Source organism: Abrus precatorius, unplaced genomic scaffold (genome assembly GCF_003935025.1).
Source record: "Abrus precatorius isolate BTA unplaced genomic scaffold, Abrus_2018 Scaffold11, whole genome shotgun sequence".
Classification (NCBI taxonomy): domain Eukaryota; kingdom Viridiplantae; phylum Streptophyta; class Magnoliopsida; order Fabales; family Fabaceae; genus Abrus; species Abrus precatorius.
Genome location: NW_020874303.1, coordinates 20,891,447 through 20,910,562, shown reverse-complemented (window position 1 = coordinate 20,910,562; position 19,116 = coordinate 20,891,447). Strand labels below are relative to the sequence as shown.

Here is a 19,116-nt window from a genome sequence, read left to right as displayed (position 1 = left end):
TATTTTTCAGTGATTTAAATATTTTATTGTTCCATTGCTTTTGCATTTTACATTTTTTTGTACATAGTGCTTTATTTCATGGAATTTCTTCTGCTTAATGATCAATGATTCAGTGTTTATGCTAAAACATAGGCTTTGCCATTTTCCATCATTGATTTTACTAAATCAAAGCTACTCCATTCTGTAGGCTTTCGTGAGATATAGAAGAGAACTTTAAAATAAGAAACGGACAAACAAAAGAAATTCATCTAAATAATTTTTAATTGGGAAATAAATCACGGATTTTAAATATTTCATGGCGTAAATTTGAGAATATTTTGAGTTGAGAACCAGAAAGACAAAGTGACAAGAAAATGATTGACTTTCGTCAACGATTCTAATTATTCATAATACGAAAGTTTAGTCAATTTTGTCGTTGAACTTGTTTGTAAAGCTTGTAGAGAATTAAGAATACGAAAATGTTTTTTTAATTGAAATTGTTGAAGTATGAAGTTGATTTGTAAATTAATTTAAGTTTCCACTTTAGAAATGAGTTTTAAATATAAGAATTGATTAATCAATTCAATTCAAAAATTACCAAATGTCTAAATTAGTTCTTAAGAAAACATTCCAACTTAGAACTGATTACTGTTTTCTGTTTTTAAAAATAAATTATAGTATAAATTTATATTAAAATTTATTTTTAAAAGCAAAAAACTATTTTCAAAATAGTAATTAAACATACCCTTAATCTTTGGATTTTGAGTTTAAGTTTTCAAGGACATAGCTATCAAAAAGTTTACTGTCTATAATAGATGAGTTTAATATCATTTAAGATTTTCAGATACATGCACAAGTAGTATTAAAAATAATTAAGAAATAGTTGTTTTTAGGGATGTTTTTTAAATCGTTACTTGATTCTCCTAATATATGCTCTTGTGCATATGTTTAAACAATTTATTGTTGATAAATATTATAAATGTATTACTAATATTTTTGTTGATATAATTTAGTATATTGTTTTTTATTTTTTCAGTTTTAAATTTGTATAAAATTTTAGTTATCAAACACGTAACTCGATTAATAAGAGTTGTTTTAGTTTAATATGCAATAAATATTTTCTTTATTTTTAAGTAAATATTTATTATTATTTATTTTTATACTGTTGATGATCATTTGGAAGATTAGAAAAATAACACTAACTATTAAATATATTTTAAGACAAGGAATGAAATGGAAAAAGAGTAATGCTATTTTAATATTCAATTTTGGTTTCTATACCGAAGGGTTGCACTACACATTCATTTTGCAATTACATAGTCATCTCAACGTTATTATTTATTACTCGTTTTTTTGTGTTATTTTTTAATATTTTTTGAACAGTAAAAAAATAATTAAATAAATTTGATAAGTTAAAAATAGCTAGTACACTTAAGAGTACGGGGTTAGGAAATCTGAGATTTATGTGTTGAAGTTAAACATGGTTTTTGGTCAACTTTGGGTTTTGGTTTCGAGTAAACTAGGGCTTACGGTTTTAACATTATATTCTTGTTGGGCTAAAACGTCAAGTTCAATGGGCTCTTTAGGGAGTTAGTATCGGCCCATTCCACGAACACACGTGACTATATATACTTTAGGGTTAGGACGTTAGCGCCAATCCTTAACCTAAGCCGGCACTCTCATATTCGCTTCTTGTTCTCGAAAACCCTAGCGGCCGGCAACAATGGTGAGTTCTTCTCCGAGTACACTGACACGCATCTCTTCCGGCTATTGGTGTTTTCTGATCGTAGCATTTGCAACTGCATTTGAATTTGAATTTGAGTTTGCATTTGAATTTGTAGGCAGACGTTGAAGTTGATGTTGCAGCGGCAGGACAGCCGAAGAAGAGAACGTTCAAGAAGTTCAGTTTTAGAGGCGTTGATTTGGACGCGCTTCTCGACATGTCCACTGATGATCTTGTCAAACTGTTCAGCGCTCGTGCTCGCAGAAGGTTCCAGAGGGGTCTCACCAGAAAACCCATGGCCCTCATCAAGAAGCTCCGCAAAGCGGTACTTTCCTCTCCTATCCCCAATTCTCACTACTTTTAAGCTTAGATTAAATATTTGTTTAATTTAATTGCCCTGTGTTGTGTCTGTGAATTGTTGTTAAACGTGAGTTGTGTGTTTGGGTAAGTGTTAACAAACTTTAATTGGAACTAACTTTCTGCTAGAATTTATTTTGCGTAGAAGTTGGTTTGTAGTTATGATTTATTTATATAGATTTGGAACTCATCACGATATTCCAAACGTGAGATTAATGACAGTTTGTATTTGGAAATTAATCAAAATCACGTTAAATTTAACTTTTCAATGTGTAAGTTATAGCTTTCAGCAATGAGTTGGATTTACGTTTGAGTAGATTTGATGAAAATCCAAATACACAATCAATTTTAGTTGAAAGAAGCGCAACATCAAAGTTTTCTTCAGATTATGTTAACGATGAAATTAATGTAGAAGTATGTCACTTCAACATGGATACAAACTTGCTCTAGTTCTTTGACTGTTTGATTGCATCTGCTTAGGTTTGATTTTGGTGATTGATTTTATTGTCTTGTCTAATTGATTGTAGAAAAGGGAAGCACCACCAGGTGAGAAACCAGAACCAGTCCGCACCCACCTTCGAAACATGATTATTGTACCTGAGATGATCGGTAGCATTATTGGAGTGTACAATGGCAAGACATTCAACCAGGTTGAAATTAAACCTGAGATGATTGGGCATTACCTTGCAGAGTTCTCTATTTCATACAAGCCTGTTAAGCATGGTAGACCTGGTATTGGTGCTACTCACTCTTCCAGGTTCATTCCTCTTAAGTGAAAACTGTTATTTATTGGGAGACTGCACTTGTAGTTTATAGCGGTTATGAAGGAAACCCCAAACTCCTATCAGATTTTGTTTGTCATTTACCCGTTTGATTTTTTCAGTTGCCTATCAATGTTTTGACTTGAGGTTTATCTTGATTTGATTCCATAGTATCAACATTTTATTGTTTAATTTTGTGAGTTTTGTTTTATTTTGATAACTAAACGTGTTTACTTAGAACATGGAAGCTTCTATGCATCAATATCGAAATGGTGCTTCTAACTTATTTGGGGCTTGGGCAGTAGCGATGGCCATTTGCCATGGCTTGCGAACGTGTAGAACCTTAAGGTAGGATTTGGCGCATCGGTAATACAGAAGTTTTGGTTTTATCCTTTTCAGTGAAATTGATAATATCGGTATATATCCTCGTCTACCGTTCTATTTTCCAAACCTAAATGTAGAAAGCTTTATGTTACAGATGAGATGACTAGCACACAACTTTGTAATGACTCGTTTGAGTTTCCGAATTGTGAATGCTTGAAGTCTTGAATGATTATTTCTATCTGGTAGGTATACACGGTTATTGTGGTAGAAAATACATCATTGCATTTTAAATATAGAATTAAATTGGTCATGAAAATTGCGATTTTTTTTATTTTGATTGTGTAAAAAGGTGAAACTAGGGATGTCCAATGTGAACATAATTGTTTTATTATCTTTTAAGTAACTTCTTTATTATTTTTAATGTAACTTATTAATGGGAATTGTTTACTTTATTTTTAATACATTTTCAATAAGAAAATTGGTTTCCAACAAGCTAAGTAATTTTGGTAAAGCCTTTTGCAAATTAGCATTAAATTTATAAAGTGATTAATTAAAACGCATAATAGTTGTAATAGATTAAGAACTTTTTTTCATTAATTCTTGTGTTTGTTTTCTATATTGTTTCTGAATGAATTTTCATCTTTGTTCGCCTGTGAAAAAAAGGATCATATGTACCCTTTGGTTTCATATTTATATTAATTCGACCGCAACAAGCTCATTTTCTTCGCTCTAAATTTGTATGACGTAATATACTTTCTTACTCTATAACATTATTTGTTCTTAAACAAAAATCTGTCATGTAATCAAATATACGAGATGGGTAGTAATGTTATTAAATTTTTGGGAGTTGCTTCTGAAATATGACGAGTTAGATACAAATTTAACGAAAAATTATACTGATATTCCTCAAATTTGCTTCAACTGCGTATTGATATACACTTGCTTCTATTTAAACCACACAGCATAACTGCTCAGGTCAAATAGTACCACACTAATAACGCGCATTTGTCCGTTCAATGAATTGATGACAACCTTCCATTTGACTTGACGCATGATATATGATTACTTCATATGCTCAAGATACACATTCTACATATTAACTGAACAACAATTTCTCCCTTAAAATGTTACAATTTCCCCAAAAAATTATTGTATAGCAGTCTCTCTAAGAACCTCTCTAGAATGGCGTACATATGGAAATAGCAATGTCTTCTCAAGCGACGCGAAATGGTTTTTTTAATATTTCTCTCCAAACAAATCTTAGCCCTATAATCACAAGAATGAACCTATATAATTATCTAAAATTTCAAGTTTATTTGTACTTTTAATTTATATATATTTTTTATTTCGTTGATTAAGTATGTTCTAACTTGATGAAAGTTTTTTAAATAATAACATTTTGAATTAAATTATTTTACACGCTTTGCTATTCGATCAAATCACCAATAAAATCTCTATATCACTTGTGAATCACCTTTATTTAATCATCTTATTTTTGTTTGATTTTTCACCTTAGACTCTTAATAATTACCATAAAATCATTGTCATCGATCAAATTTTAAATCTTATTTTTACATCCGTTACCTAGCTTATTTTTTCGTTTCTTTATGTACATTAAGTAGAAAAATATTATTTAAAATAGATGTACAAAGGTCGAAGAAAATGTTAATGTGAGATTTAATATGAAACATTAAATTGAATTAAAAATTTAAAATAACCTTAATTTAGAATGTAATCTAAAAAATCAAATTTAAATAAAAAACTAGTTTAGTAACTCTTATAATGTACATATATTTTATTTTACATTATATATATATATATATAAATTAATGATTAAAAATATTTTTATATTATTGTAAATAATAATATGTATTAAAATGAGAAATATTTAATAAAAATAAATAATATTAAAATATAGTTTATTTTAAAATAATAATTTTATCATATAATGTTAAAAAATGTAAATAATTAATATATATTATGACTTAAATTTAAGAGACAAAACTCTTAAAAATTAGTTTTAAAATTAAGAATAAAGATAATTTTTATAAATAAAATATAAATTCATATTTAATAACATGATAAAGTTAAGTAATAATTTTAATTTTTAAAATTTAAAATAAAATTAATAAAAAATAAATAAAATTAAAAGTAAAATGAATTCATATATTATTGATCAATTTTAATCTTAAAATGCAACTATTTTAATGCTTTAGGAGACACTGATTTATGATATAAATAATAAATTCATATAGAATAATATTTATTATTGAAAATATAATAAATATTATTTAAATAAAAACGTAACCTAAAAATGAAATTAACATTTTTATGCAGACATAATATCATTCACTGTTAGTGCTGTTTGTCAATAAATAAATGATATTTTATTTTTGTCATGGTGATAAAAAAATACAAAATTTCTTACATTGACCGTGAGCAACTAAAATGAAAAACAAGGAGAAAGAAAGAGAATATGAGGGAAAAAAATAGATTCAGGAGAAAGTAAGCGGCAGCAGAGAAACCCTTGGCCCCTGAACTGAAGTTCAACTAAACCCTCTCTTTCTCTTCACTTGGCGCAAAGCTTGAGGCATCGAGCCATGGGGCAAGGTGAAGCATCTTCCGTAACGCTCGGTGCCAAGGCTTCTTCTCTCTCTTCATCTTCCGTTTACGCCGTTGCCACTTCCCGCGCACACGTGCGAATCGACTCATCCGCGCTCGATAGACTCTCCTCTAAGACGACGTCGTTTAAGCACACCATCACGCTCCCCGATTTCCTAACCATAGATGAATCCAGAGCCTATCTCCTCCTCCTCCTCAACAAGCTCCTCCTCTCCAACTCCAATGCCCGTATTCCCCTTCTCATCTCTGAAACCCTCAATTCGAACCCTCACACTTTCAAATTCCAAGATGTTGACGTCACCGAAGACGAACACTTGGTGCTCAACAACTCTTGTTGCACCTTGCTTGGGCTTTCAGCGATTCTCGACCACCAATCCTCGGCATTGTCTGCGTTTGCTGACGTGGCGGCCGCGTTCTCTTGCGAGGCGTTGAAGGCTGACGTGGCGGCCTTCAATTTGATGGATTCCGGCGACGGACACACTTCCAAGGAGGAAGTTGGCGTCGCCGGCGATATGAGGGTGTTGCTTAATGGATCCAAGTTGGTTGGTAAGGATAAGGTTCGATTAGTTTCAAGGATTCCGAAAGTTCATGGAACTATGAGGGAGCAGGCCAAAGCCGTGCATTCTAAGATGAGGGTTGAGTTGAATTCGGGGATTAAATTGGGGGAAATTGAGGCAGGGAGTGAACATGCTGTGTGTACTGTTCTGTTGCCGTTGGCGGTAGCGCTTCGTGAACTGGGTGAGGATAGTTTTGCTCGTGCGAAGAGTAATTTGGAGTGTGTTGGTGGTAATAATTTGAAATTGGGTCTTGGAGAAATGTTCGGAAGGGAATGCCCCAGTGATGTTAGTTTAAGCAGTGGTTTTAATGTGGCTTTGAACTTGTTTTTGGGAAAGGAGTATGATAAGTTTGCACATGAAGTCTGTGTGGTGATGGCACTTGTGTGGAAAATTGTGGCATGGGAATCTGTGACAGCGTTTGCGGTGCTCGAGGCTGCTGAGTTAAATGAGAAGATCCAAGGGGTTCAGGAAAATGGAGAGAGTTTAAAAGTGGAGAAGAAGAAGAAGAAGGTTGTTTTGGGGAAAGGAACTAGTTCGATTTTGGCGTTGATCAAGGAAAGGTTACTGAGTGAAAGACAGGTGGTGGCCTTAGAGAAATGGGTGGCGGATTTTCTATCATTTTTGGATTTGGCTAAACCTGAATTTAATGACTTTTTGTTGAAAGTAAAAGATATTGTAGAAAGCAATGAAAGCAGAAGACTACCCAAGATTCCTAAGGTAATATTACTTAAGCTTTTGTTAGTGATATGGTTAACTTTGTGTTGTTTTGGCATCTTGAAGTCTGCTTCACCTTTTTCTCTCCTTTGTTGACAATGAGAAATTATATTTAAGTGTTTTATTGGATGGTATATCTATGCTATGCTTTTGGCCACTGTTAAGAGAATTAAAGCGTCGCTGATTGCAAGAGCTGGTTGTTCGATCATTTGTAGCACGTTACATCCTTAGTGCTGACCTGAGAAATATTCAAGTTTGATAGAATATAAGCTAAGATAATTTAGTAACTGACTTGTTGACAGTTCGGTTATTGAATTATTGAAATGTGATTGAAAGTATGCACTCATTGGCAATTTTCAAAGGGATGGTTGATGCATTGCTTTGAATCATACATAATCCAATTCTTACAGCTTGAACTGCCGAACTAATATTTATTTGTTTACTTTAATGATGTTGTCTATAGATAATGGAATTATTTTTATGTTGGTTTCTGTTCCTGGATGGATAGTGTTTGTTTGTAGTCTTACCTTGAGTTTCACATTATAACATATTAGGGGACTCGTGATTTTGCTAAAGAACAAATGACAATTAGAAAGAGAGCTTTTTCAATAATAGAAGAAGTTTTTGAGAGGCATGGTGCCACAGCCTTGGATACCCCTGTTTTTGAATTGCGAGAAACTCTCATGGGAAAATATGGAGAAGATTCAAAGTTGATTTATGATCTTGCTGACCAGGTATATATGTTTATTACTTGTTCATTTTTTTACTAGTCAAGTTGATGCTATGACAAAACTTTTTCTTTTATCCGGGTAAGGATATTTTGTGAGAACAAACTTACAGTGTTCAAAATTCCGAGAAATGTAGATTTATTCTGTTTAGAATTTATCTTTTTTCTAGTTTTTTATCAGTTTGCCGGAGTCCAGACTTCTCTTTTTTTAAATGACTGCTATTGGGTTTCTATCCAGATTGGTGCCCCCCGCTGTGGTTTTAAATCTGTAGCTAGTTTGATAGATCCCCACATGAAAATATGTAAGGGGATATGGATGTAGGCCCATTATTTGGAAGGTCTGTTCTAGGAGAAAAAATGTCAATGTGGCAGGTAGTTAGAGGAGGTAGAAGAATTCTGTTATGCAGCAGGTTGGGGACTATAAGAATAGAAAAAGGGGAGAGAGAGGTAGGCGAGTATTTGATCACTTAGTAGTGAGGGGGGAACCTCTGGTATAGGATTTGTAACTTTGGAGGAGTTGTGCTTTCACTTGGGTACAATTTCCGTTATTCAAATAACACACTATCATTTGCATTAATCCATTTCTGTTTTCTCTCAAATCTGTTATGATGCTCTTTCAAGTTGAATTACAATTTCATGCTAACTTGTAATCAACTTGTTTGACAGGGTGGGGAGCTCTGTTCTTTGAGGTATGACCTGACAGTTCCGTTTGCTAGGTTTGTGGCTATGAATGGTCTGACATCTTTCAAAAGGTACCAAATAGCAAAGGTTTATAGAAGGGACAACCCTTCCAAGGGAAGATACCGCGAATTTTATCAATGTGACTTTGATATTGCTGGTCCAGCTGAAAAAATGGCTCCAGATTTTGAGGTTGTTAGGATTTTGACTGAACTACTTGATGAGCTGAACATTGGGGAATATGAGGTAATTTTTAATGTTCATTCTTTGAAAATATTGGTTTTCTGAAATTGTAGAACTGTCCATCGAGTTTATAAATTGAAATTGGCATGAACCATCATATTTCGTGGTCTGTTAATACTTATTTTGGTGATTAGTTATCCTTGTAACACATTATTCATGTTACTCCAAATCATACTGTTAGAAATCAAAATGTGTTTTAGTGTATGGGCTTATCAATTTGGGCTAGGATTAGTATTTGTGCCTGACCTATAGGATTCTTTACAATATGAAGTGTGAATTTTAGCATCATTATTGTCAACATCTGGTCTTTGCTACCTGCTGGCTGGTGCTTGTTTGCAAAACTCTTACTAAAACAGAATGTTTTGCAACTCACCCAACTCATGCTATAGTTTAACCTTATCAACTTTTTTTATGTTAATTATCAGATTACTTGCTAACTGAAGTGATTTTTGTCCTGCACTTGTTAAATCTCATCAGCTTACACATCCCAACTTATGTGCTACAATTTTTTAACCTTTCTAATATTATGTATTTTGATGTGGCTGGCAACTGACTGTGCTTTACCTACTTAATGGCTAAAAATCCTATTCAATATTATGTTCAAATAACAATGCATGTCTTTTTATGTTTGACCTTTTCTTGACTTCTTGTTTCTCAGATAAAGTTGAATCATAGGAAGTTGCTGGATGGCATGATGCAAATATGTGGTGTACCTTCTGAAAAGTTTAGGACTATATGTTCAAGCATTGACAAGTTAGACAAGCAGTCTTTTCAACAGATAAGAAAAGAAATGGTGAGCACATATGCTGCTTGTGTCTATTTCCATTATAATTTTATTTATTGGATGTTTATGAATTGTTTTTAATCTTATACTGTTCTTTCTATTGCACATTTTGAATGATGTAGGCTTAGTGGTTTTGGTATAGGGATTGATTTCAATTTGTTAACTTCATGTTTTTGGGTAAATCTTGTTGTTTGACTTATAGAGGAGGCAAACACCCTGTCATGGTTAGGTTACCTCATGAGACTTTTTTAAGTTGTGGTTTGTTCATCTCTGAGCAATGTCTGGATCTTAAGAAAAATGTTTTTCCCCCATCAATTTTCATTTCAGTAACAATTTTCTATTTTGCTTGAAAGCTAACTTACATCTCATCAAATTGTCAGGTCCTGGGATGGACTTGAATATTTGTTTGAGTTACATGATTATCCAGTCTCCATATATTCATTATTTTAAGAGCCAAACTTGTTTAATAGATTTGTGTTTAATGTGTTTCTAGTAGTTTGTTTGTATTTGATATTTGCTTTTGTGCTACTATGCTAATTCCTAGATGTCACACGTGTATGTTTGGACAGATACGTATAATTACATGTGTGCATATTGTGTTTGTAATTTACTTATTTTCTTAAAACCGAAAAGAGACTGTGTTTCTTGATTTGAATATCTGTAGAACTATACAAGTATTATACATTGCATTGGCTTAGGTCTTTGAGACTTATCATTATTGTCATCTTACTTTTAGGTATATGTCTAAAATTTTTGAGATATCAATATTCGTTAACTTTCAGTATCTGGAAGTTATTTTTTTTGGAACTTCATGATTGTGTTATGTTTGGTCATTTACTTTATACTGTGATGCTGTAGGTGGAAGAGAAAGGATTAACTGCTGAAACAGCTGACAGAATTGAAACATTTGTTAAAGAAAAAGGATCTCCTTTAGCATTATTATCTAAATTTAAACAAGAGGGAAGTGCTTTCTTAGAAAATGCTGGATCTGTTGATGCATTGAACGACCTGGAAATTTTATTTAAAGCTCTGGAAAAATCAAAACGCATTGATAAAGTGGTTTTTGACTTGAGTCTTGCCAGAGGTCTTGATTATTACACTGGAGTTATATTCGAAGCTGTTTTTAAAGGAGGCACACAGGTATTTTCATATCTTTTATGTTCTCTCCACTCTAGAATGTTTCTTCTTTCATCCCATCATCATTCAGGGGCACAATGCATTATGGCAGCCAAGGTATAGTGGATGTCCATTTTCTATTTCCTATAAAAACCTGGTTTTTTAGAACACAAGGTTAAAGTTAAGTCACCAACTGCATTTAAAATAAATAACACAAATGGCAAAAGCAATTTAAGGAAATTCCTTATCAAGCCAAATGTCACAGCTTCATCCATCTCTAATATTTAATAATTCCTTTCCTCTTTCTGTTTTGTTTGGCATATTTATTTTTATTTCTAGTGGTCTGAAACATGTGTGATCGATATATAGTGGTGAAACCTTTATTTCTCTGTCTGTTTACTAAATGAGAAACGTAATGCAAGGAATTACTTTTTGGGTGGTAGTAGTAATGGCATTGTAGTTCAGCTCACGTTTTTACGGATTTCGTTTACAGCTTTTGTTGAAAATTTTGGCTTTTATTTAGGGATGGAAATATGGTTTTTATGCAGGTTGGTTCAATTGCTGCTGGCGGCCGATATGATAACCTTATAGGAATGTTTGGATCAAAGCAAGTTCCGGCAGTTGGTGTAAGTCTGGGAATTGAGAGAGTATTTGCCATAATGGAGCAACAGCAGAAGGATCAAAACCAGGTGATCATAGCTTGATAAGTAACTTATTTAGTTGCTTCTGTTAAAGCAAATAAATATTCATTGTTTATTCTGGGTAGCAAACTGCTTTCCAACATCAAAGTTACTACAAAATTCAGTGAATTTTATTTAGGGTTATCATGGTTTTCAACTGTTGAGCAATCATGAAAAGTCCTTTTATAAAACTAATTATTTGAATATGAGCCAATGTTCCTAAATAAGTTGGATGGGTACATAGATGGGGAAATTATTGTAATTGTCTTTGCAGCTGCACGTGGTTCTGTTTGTTTAATTCAACTTCTACATTTTTTGACAATGACTAAAAACAACCAAATATATGAACCCAGGTAATTTGCATCTTGTCACTAGGGACATTTGTGATTCAAATGAATTGGAATCCTGGAGTTAAGCAATGTCGCTGTTAACTTTCCTGGTTTTCTGGATAATTGTTAAAGATTGTTGATGTAATTTGAATGCAGAACTTGAAGGCATTTGAATAAAGCAGTGAAGTAAAGATATTAGGCAAAGAGTAGAGTACAGGGTCAATAAGATAAAGAACAAGGCAATATGAATGGAGTCAGAGTCCGTAATAAGTTTATTTCAAAACCCAGTCTGATATAGTGTACCCTACATTCTAACTGTTGTATTACGCACATGTATGATACCCCAGTGAAGTATATATTTCAGAGTAGTGGGTCAAATTTAAAATACATAAATAAAGTCATCAGCACATGCATTTATGTACGTGTTCACCAGGATTTTGCTGTTTTATTGTGGCACGTATATATGTCTTCATGCATCTACTGAGAACTAATATTTTCTATTTACAGTGCAGTTCTGGATCTTAATACTTATTGACAGACTTCTACGTATTGCTAATTTTTCCGTTGTAGTGTGAAAACATGTTAATTCGCGTGTTCTGTGTCCCGTTGCACCACTTTACTGCATTTAACAATGATAAAACTAATATCCCTGTTATCTCCTTTTGTTTTTAATTTTTATTCAAAGTTTATAATTTATATGTTCTTATCAAGTTGTGAATGTCAGGGTTATTTCATGGCATAGAAAGATTGGACGATTGGTGGCATTGTCTTGCCACATTTGTTTTCCCTTTTATCCTTGCCTTTGCAGTATGTTTTATTTTTTTGTGTGTGGTTTTTCATAGATGACTCGACCAAACAAGACACAAGTCCTGGTGAGCATATTCGGGAATGACCTATCATTAGCTGCAGAGCTGGCTGGAGAATTGTGGGATGCTGGGGTGAAAGCAGAATTCTTGGTCAATAAAAGAAGACCTAAGCACTTCGACTATGCAAAAGAATCAAGGATCCCATGGATGGTAATTGTTGGTGAGCAGGAAATAGAAGAAGGCACGGTGCAATTGAAAGACCTCGAGGCCAGTAATGATATCAAAATTCCTAGAGGAGAATTTGTGGAGGAACTTCGGAGACGGTTATCCCCTTGAGGCCCAGTATACTTTCAACTTCATTGTCCAATTTATATTTCAACTTCAGATTCCAGGGAGTATAGGTTTTACTGACATTTCATGTTTGGCTAGCGACTTAGGCTGAAAATTAATTGCCCCTTTTATCCAATAGTTATAGCCTATAGCAGCATTACTTTTCAGCTATTCTTGTTTTATGAGCTTATTTTTTTTATTTTGTCTTCAAAACCTGTAGGGTTTCTTTTTTTCTGTTTCTTGTTAAATTGTAACGGTTTTGGTTATATAAAATGAAGAAAAGGATGATTTTTTATGTTATGGATGGCGGTATGATACACGTCAGAGGTGTTGGGTGTTGGGTGTTGGGTGTTGGGTGTTGGGTATGATACACTTGATCCATTAATCAATCCAACCATTAACTCGTAAATTATTTTTTATAATCTATATCAAATTTTATGTAATAGAAATGTTCTGTTGGAATATTATTTAAAATTTGATATGTATTTATATTTAAAAAATATATTATTTGTTAAAATAAGTATTCACTAATTTTATTTTTGTAATAAAATTTTATAAAGTTGGTTTATTTGACAAGAATTTTTAAACTAATTATTAGATTATTTAATTTTATATTTTATAAAAAATATTAAATAATGTAAATATGACATCTGACTGTAAAAATACTTCGAGCATAAATTATCACAACAAATTTTAATATGACAAAAAAGAAAAGTTGGAGGGAAAAATGTATAAAGACACGACAAGTTGGTCCTCAATGTAGATGGATTTAATATATTTATCAATACTGTAATCCTCTGCAAGTATTCGTTTAAACTTTTCAAATTAGTTTCGTTCAACATTTTCAATATTCCATTTTCTCTCACCTTGTGAAACAATTACAAGAATTCTTATTCCGTACGTTGCAAATTGAAAAATGTGAAAATTTATTTATTATTATTTTAAATTAAAGTATTTCGTAAACATAACTAACTTTAAAATAGTAATAAATAAAATATCACTTTTTCACTTTAAAATTCTTTTAACTCCAAATGAGTCAATTTCATAAACTAATACAGGCATTTTTAACTTAAAGCACCACAGATAAAATCCTCTGGGCATACATCCATTGATAATTAGGTAAACTCGTCTTAATCACAGGTCATAAGTAAATTTATTGGTCAAATTTGGTTACTCTTTCTATGTAAATGTGCTTTATATTAGTCAGTATATGCTTAAGCAAGTGCTTTAATATAAAATGACTTAAATTTCGCTTGAGGTTTTTTGTAATTTTTAAAATAAAAAATAAGAGAGCGCTTTTTTAAAAATAGGATACAAAATTGAAGAGTTTTTTTTTTTTAATTACATAAGCTTCAAGTGTTTTTATTAAAAAAAAAAAAGTTTTGAAGAGTAATAAATAAAAAAGAAAAATTAAGTAACCAGCGGACGTTAAAATATGGCCAAATAATAGTCTTAATATTACTATTATAATTAATTTTTTTAAATTCAAATTTTCAATCATAAAAAATATATCACACTATCATTATATGTAGAGAATATGACTATATCTAAACCAAATTTTGTATATATTTCAACGCACTTCATTAATGCGATGTAGAGGTGAGGATAGTAGTTTAATTAATTTAACTAGCTGGAATTTGGGGGTCAAATAAACGTTATACACGCATTTGGTAGGCACTACTATCCTTGACCATTACATATCCTGCTACGTGTAAATGTAACGGACCTTCTACTTTTGCCAACAGCTGTTGGACTATAGTCACAGTCATCATCAGGATCACGCTCTCTCTCTTTCCCTAACTTTGTTACTCTCTATCTCTACAATTCCAAACCCTAACTCTTTCAATTCACCGTCAAATATGGGTTCCGAAGGATCCAGTGTTGTTGGTCAGTATTCTAACCCTTCACGCTGTTGTTTATTTCCAATTATCTTTCTTTTTTTTTTTTTTTTGGTTCCTTCTCTCTATTACTATGTGCTTTTGTGGTTCTCTAATTGTGGGTTTTGGTTGTTCTGGGTATATAATCTAGAAATTCTACATGCTGTTCTTTTGTTTGATTTGTTCGAAACGGGTTCATTTGAACCTGGAGCTGTTGCATTCGGGTAATGTTGATGCGATTACTTTGCTTTTGGAGCTTTGATTGTATGAAGTATGGGCCATATCACTAGGCTAAACCAGAAACTAGTGGTATAAACAAAGGGGAAAGAAAAAAAATGCTTTGAATTTGAAGAGTAGGCAATGTAAGCTTTGAGGTCTTTTCTTTTTGGGTGTACGGTACTTAATCAATACTTCCTTTTCCGTTTGTTGCTTGCCGTGGTTATAAATGCTTGGTACTTTTTGTTGCTCTGTTAAACTGGTGTGTAAACTACAGGCACCGTGCTTTAGCATATTCCTTGTATATTTGACTGCATTTTGATGGATTGTTGTCCAGTCCTTCAACTATGTGACTTACTTTGTCTTGATTCCTTGACATTATATTAGAATGGGCTCACATATGTGTGCAAGGTTAGAAAATAATTTAAATACAAAGATTGAAAGTGTGGGAATAAAAACAGGAAAAGTGGGGGGAGTGGTGATGTAATTGTCTCCACTTATTTTGAAGTAAATTATGATTACATTTAGGAACTCATTATACCTGCTTATTTTGGGAGAGTGGTGCAGAGGCTTGAGGAGATTATGAAAAACTTTCGATTGTCTGGAGCAGGAGATGCTGGGAGGGATCATTAGTCTGCTAGGATATGTTGTAACTTGTGGATTTGTGAAGGAGGGTGGATCGGGCTGGCCCTGGGATCCTGGTATCTAAAAATATGTCCTTAGGCTGTGTGTTTGGGAGTTGGATTCTTGAAGGAAAAGGAGAGGGGGGCAAATATTTTGTTTTTAAATTAAGAGAGTTATATGATTATAAAAGTAAATAAAAGATCAACATCAAGTTTACATTAATCTATCATTTTATTCCTTTTACTTTAAAAAATTGTGAAATTGGAGAATGTTTATTGAAAATGAAAATTTACCCTACCCTGCAAAACCCAGCGTCCAAACATACCCTTGGTAGTTAATTGGTTGAGGTTTTTCTCTTTGGATCCTCATTGGTGATGAGGAACATGTGACATGTCAAGCTTCGGGTCTTTGATACTTGTGGGAGTTACTAGAATTTTTTTTGTTTCTACACCTCTCATTTTATCCTTTTTCTGGAGAATGGGTTCTGGTTTTGATTTTAAGATTGTGATTAGGGAAGTCCTCTTTCTTTGAAATCTTTCCTTTTCTTTTATCACTTTTACTGTGTACTAATTCATGAGTACTAAATTATGGAACTTCTGTAATCTCAAATTCAACCCTGATCTTGAAAGTGGTGAACCAACTTCTTGAAGGAAGCTGAATGAAAGACAGGAAAAAATGAAAGACAAATTGGCGAGTTGCAGAGATGAAAGAAGCAGGGAAAGAACTTACTGGCGCTGGTGGTGTGATGGGGAAAAGGATGAAACCTAATGAGTAACAATCCTATTAACAAAACGTGGTTTTATGTAACATCTTGGCAAAAATATGTGTGTCTTCTAAAGATCAATTAGTGGAATTTTTAAGGCTTGCGTGTTGGTCTTTTCTTTTATTCTATTTGAAGTAACAATAGAATTGAGCAGGCAAAAATCAGGCAATAGAACTGATATTTTTGACCTGTTATTAATAATCTGAAGTTGCGCCAGTTGCTTTTGGGCTGAAATCAGGCAAAGATAAACAACTGATTTTAATTGTACTCGTTCTCAAGATTCTAGTTTTCATCATTGACTGTGGATAAACGAACTTAGATATTATGATTCTATAATCAATAAACTCGAAGGTTAATCAAATACGTAACTGTATGCTTGTGATTTTATTTGCATATTCCCCCTTTTTTCAAACTTATTTGTAGATGTATCTTATTGTTGACTGTGTTCTTCTGTTATTGCAACTGTTCTTTGTTGTTCTTTTTTCTAGAGAGTATATTTGAAATTTGCATGTATGTTGTTAACATTTTTGGTCTATCTATGCAGTTCCTAGAAATTTTAGATTATTGGAAGAGCTGGAGAGAGGTGAGAAGGGAATTGGAGATGGAACTGTTAGCTATGGAATGGATGATGCTGATGATATATACATGCAGTCATGGACTGGGACTATTATTGGCCCCCCTGGTGTAAGCTGTTTTGTTCTTTGCGAAAATTCTGTTACATTTGATGCAATGAAAATCTCATTGCAAATTTGAAGATTTTATTATTTTTGTAAAAATTTATGATCTTGCTTCTCTCTATTTTTGCTTTTCTATTTTGATCAAATTAACACATCATCCTTGACTTATGCTAGCAAACTTTGGTGTTTGCGTCTCTCACTTTTAAACTGACTATATGTCAATCAGAATGAAGGGTGTGTGGGTATTCAGGGTTTGATTATTGAGAACGTCGCTTTGGCATTTAAATGGTTATGGGCCATGGCATTTTCCTTTGGAGTGAGTGGTACCATGTAATTCAGATTTAACATGGTTTAAAATATTTAAGTTAATATTTCATAGTAATTAAATCCACTTCCTCTTAACAAGCTCTGCTGTTTTCTGAGTTGCTATTATTGCCACTACTAGTATTATTTCTAATAAATTAATTCCATACAAAGGATATACGTATCACTTTTCAGTTGCTAAGTGGAGTTAGTGTCTACCAAATGATATACTGGTATGGGGAATTTTATTGTCCATGTTTTTCTTTTACCAGACTGTTCATGAAGGGCGTATCTATCAGCTGAAATTATTTTGTGGCAAGGATTATCCAGACAATCCACCATCTGTTAGATTTCAGACTAGGATTAACATGACTTGCGTCAACCAAGAAACTGGAGCGGTATGTCTCATTTCCACAAAGGATTTCTTGTACTGTTGTGATTGAACTTGAACTTATAAATATCTGAATTACCAGGTTGAGCCACATTTGTTTCCTATGCTTGCTAATTGGCAAAGAGAGTGCACAATGGAAGACATTTTGATGCAATTGAAGAAAGAAATGATGTCTCCACAAAATCGGAAGCTTGCTCAGCCTCCTGAAGGTGCGTCAGCCTTATTTCTGATTGTTATATGCCTTTTTATAATTTTATCAATATTATAGCTGTTGCTATATGCATGAGAAGTGTTATTGTGTAAATTTGTTTTACTCATAATATGGACTCTGAAAAGTTAGCTGGAAGTTATTGAATTTGTTTGTATGATAGTTGTCAGAGATTATTTTGATTGTTAATCTAGTTGTGGAAATGAGATATTTGAAAACATGAAAAAGACGTGACAAATTACTTATGAGCTATTCACTATTTAACTTAAAATCTTCTGATTTGTTGTTCTAAACTTGTTAAAAGTTTTGTTTGTATACACCTTCGTTACTTGAGAGTGCATTACATATTTGTGGGTATTCCCAGGATTTGATATTTATAGACTTGAATATTTGATTAGTATATTTTAATTATACTTTGGCAAAAAAAATTACAAATCCAGTGCCTAAATTATGACTAATATGTAACAGTAAATTTATTTAATTTAGTGATTTACAAAAGAACTATGCATCTTTTTTTGTTATATTACATAACAGAAAAGTGTTAAAAGAACACGGGCACACACACAGTATTGTGTGGTTATGTATTGTCAAATCTTGAAAGAAATTTACCACAAAAATGGTTGAGGGTGGTGTTAAGAAAGTCGCATTCTCAAAATGAGAACTAAAGTTCAAACCATAGAGAAGGCAAACTGTTGGGAGGGCTCGAATGTGGATCCACTTGATAATCTAATTATGTGTCAACAATGTAATGTAATATTAGTGTAAAAACCTTACATTGCCTGGATCGATTGTTAGAAGGTTTGGATTTCTATTATGAAATCTTATATTGTATGAGGAAGCTGAATCATGTATATATGACTTTTTTTTTAGGCAATGACGATGGCAGGATTGACCAAAAGGGTCTGGTGCTGAGATGCTCCATCGTTTAATTGAGGTGAGAATCCAACAATAATAATGTAAATAATTATATTGAATAGACAATCCCAGTTTATGGGTTAACGCATTTATAAATGTAATTATGACCCATTTGCGTATGTAACCTGGAGCAATTAAAGAGCGACTATCTATCCTTGAAATTTTATTGCGAATGGTAAGAAACTGATTTTACTGCGGACTTTAATTTGGTAGTGGGTATGTATTCATCTGTGTAGATTTGGGCTTTAAGCACACTGCCATCATAAAATTGTGGGATAACGTTGCATTTATATTATCATTAGCTTGATTGAAGGACAGGATGAGAAAATCACTAGGGCGGATATACTCTTATTTTATCATATCATACATTTAACAGATACTAGGATAACAATTTAAATAACATTATATTATC

The 19,116-nt window shown here is 32.7% G+C and overlaps 3 protein-coding genes across 5 annotated transcripts; all 3 read left to right on the top strand.

Moving 5' to 3' along the window:
- Positions 1-1,635: 1,635 nt before the first annotated feature.
- LOC113854831 (40S ribosomal protein S15-4) lies at positions 1,636-3,088 on the top strand. Of its 2 annotated transcripts, none has more exons than XM_027486083.1 (3): positions 1,636-1,705; positions 1,821-2,027; positions 2,587-3,074. In XM_027486083.1, exons 1-3 carry the CDS (start codon positions 1,703-1,705, stop codon positions 2,833-2,835), a joined length of 459 nt encoding a protein of 152 aa, XP_027341884.1. In that variant the 5' UTR covers positions 1,636-1,702; the 3' UTR covers positions 2,836-3,074. The 2 variants fall into 2 exon arrangements, with proteins under 2 accessions (XP_027341884.1, XP_027341886.1); XM_027486085.1 differs by having other exon boundaries at positions 1,649-1,705; positions 1,821-2,024; positions 2,587-3,088.
- Positions 3,089-5,545: 2,457 nt separating this feature from the next.
- Positions 5,546-13,135, top strand: LOC113855043 (histidine--tRNA ligase, cytoplasmic). The gene is made up of 7 exons (XM_027486490.1): positions 5,546-7,040; positions 7,592-7,771; positions 8,431-8,688; positions 9,344-9,478; positions 10,328-10,609; positions 11,134-11,274; positions 12,437-13,135. The coding sequence occupies exons 1-7, from the start codon at positions 5,745-5,747 to the stop codon at positions 12,734-12,736; spliced, it is 2,592 nt and encodes an 863-aa protein (XP_027342291.1). The 5' UTR covers positions 5,546-5,744; the 3' UTR covers positions 12,737-13,135.
- A 1,290-nt stretch (positions 13,136-14,425) lies between these two features.
- LOC113854757 (ubiquitin-conjugating enzyme E2 variant 1B-like) lies at positions 14,426-18,991 on the top strand. Of its 2 annotated transcripts, none has more exons than XM_027485959.1 (5): positions 14,426-14,617; positions 16,755-16,894; positions 17,463-17,588; positions 17,664-17,790; positions 18,660-18,991. In XM_027485959.1, the coding sequence occupies exons 1-5, from the start codon at positions 14,590-14,592 to the stop codon at positions 18,716-18,718; spliced, it is 480 nt and encodes a 159-aa protein (XP_027341760.1). In that variant the 5' UTR covers positions 14,426-14,589; the 3' UTR covers positions 18,719-18,991. The 2 variants fall into 2 exon arrangements, with proteins under 2 accessions (XP_027341760.1, XP_027341761.1); XM_027485960.1 differs by having other exon boundaries at positions 14,474-14,617; positions 17,463-17,585; positions 18,660-18,921.
- The last annotated feature ends 125 nt before the right edge of the window (positions 18,992-19,116 follow it).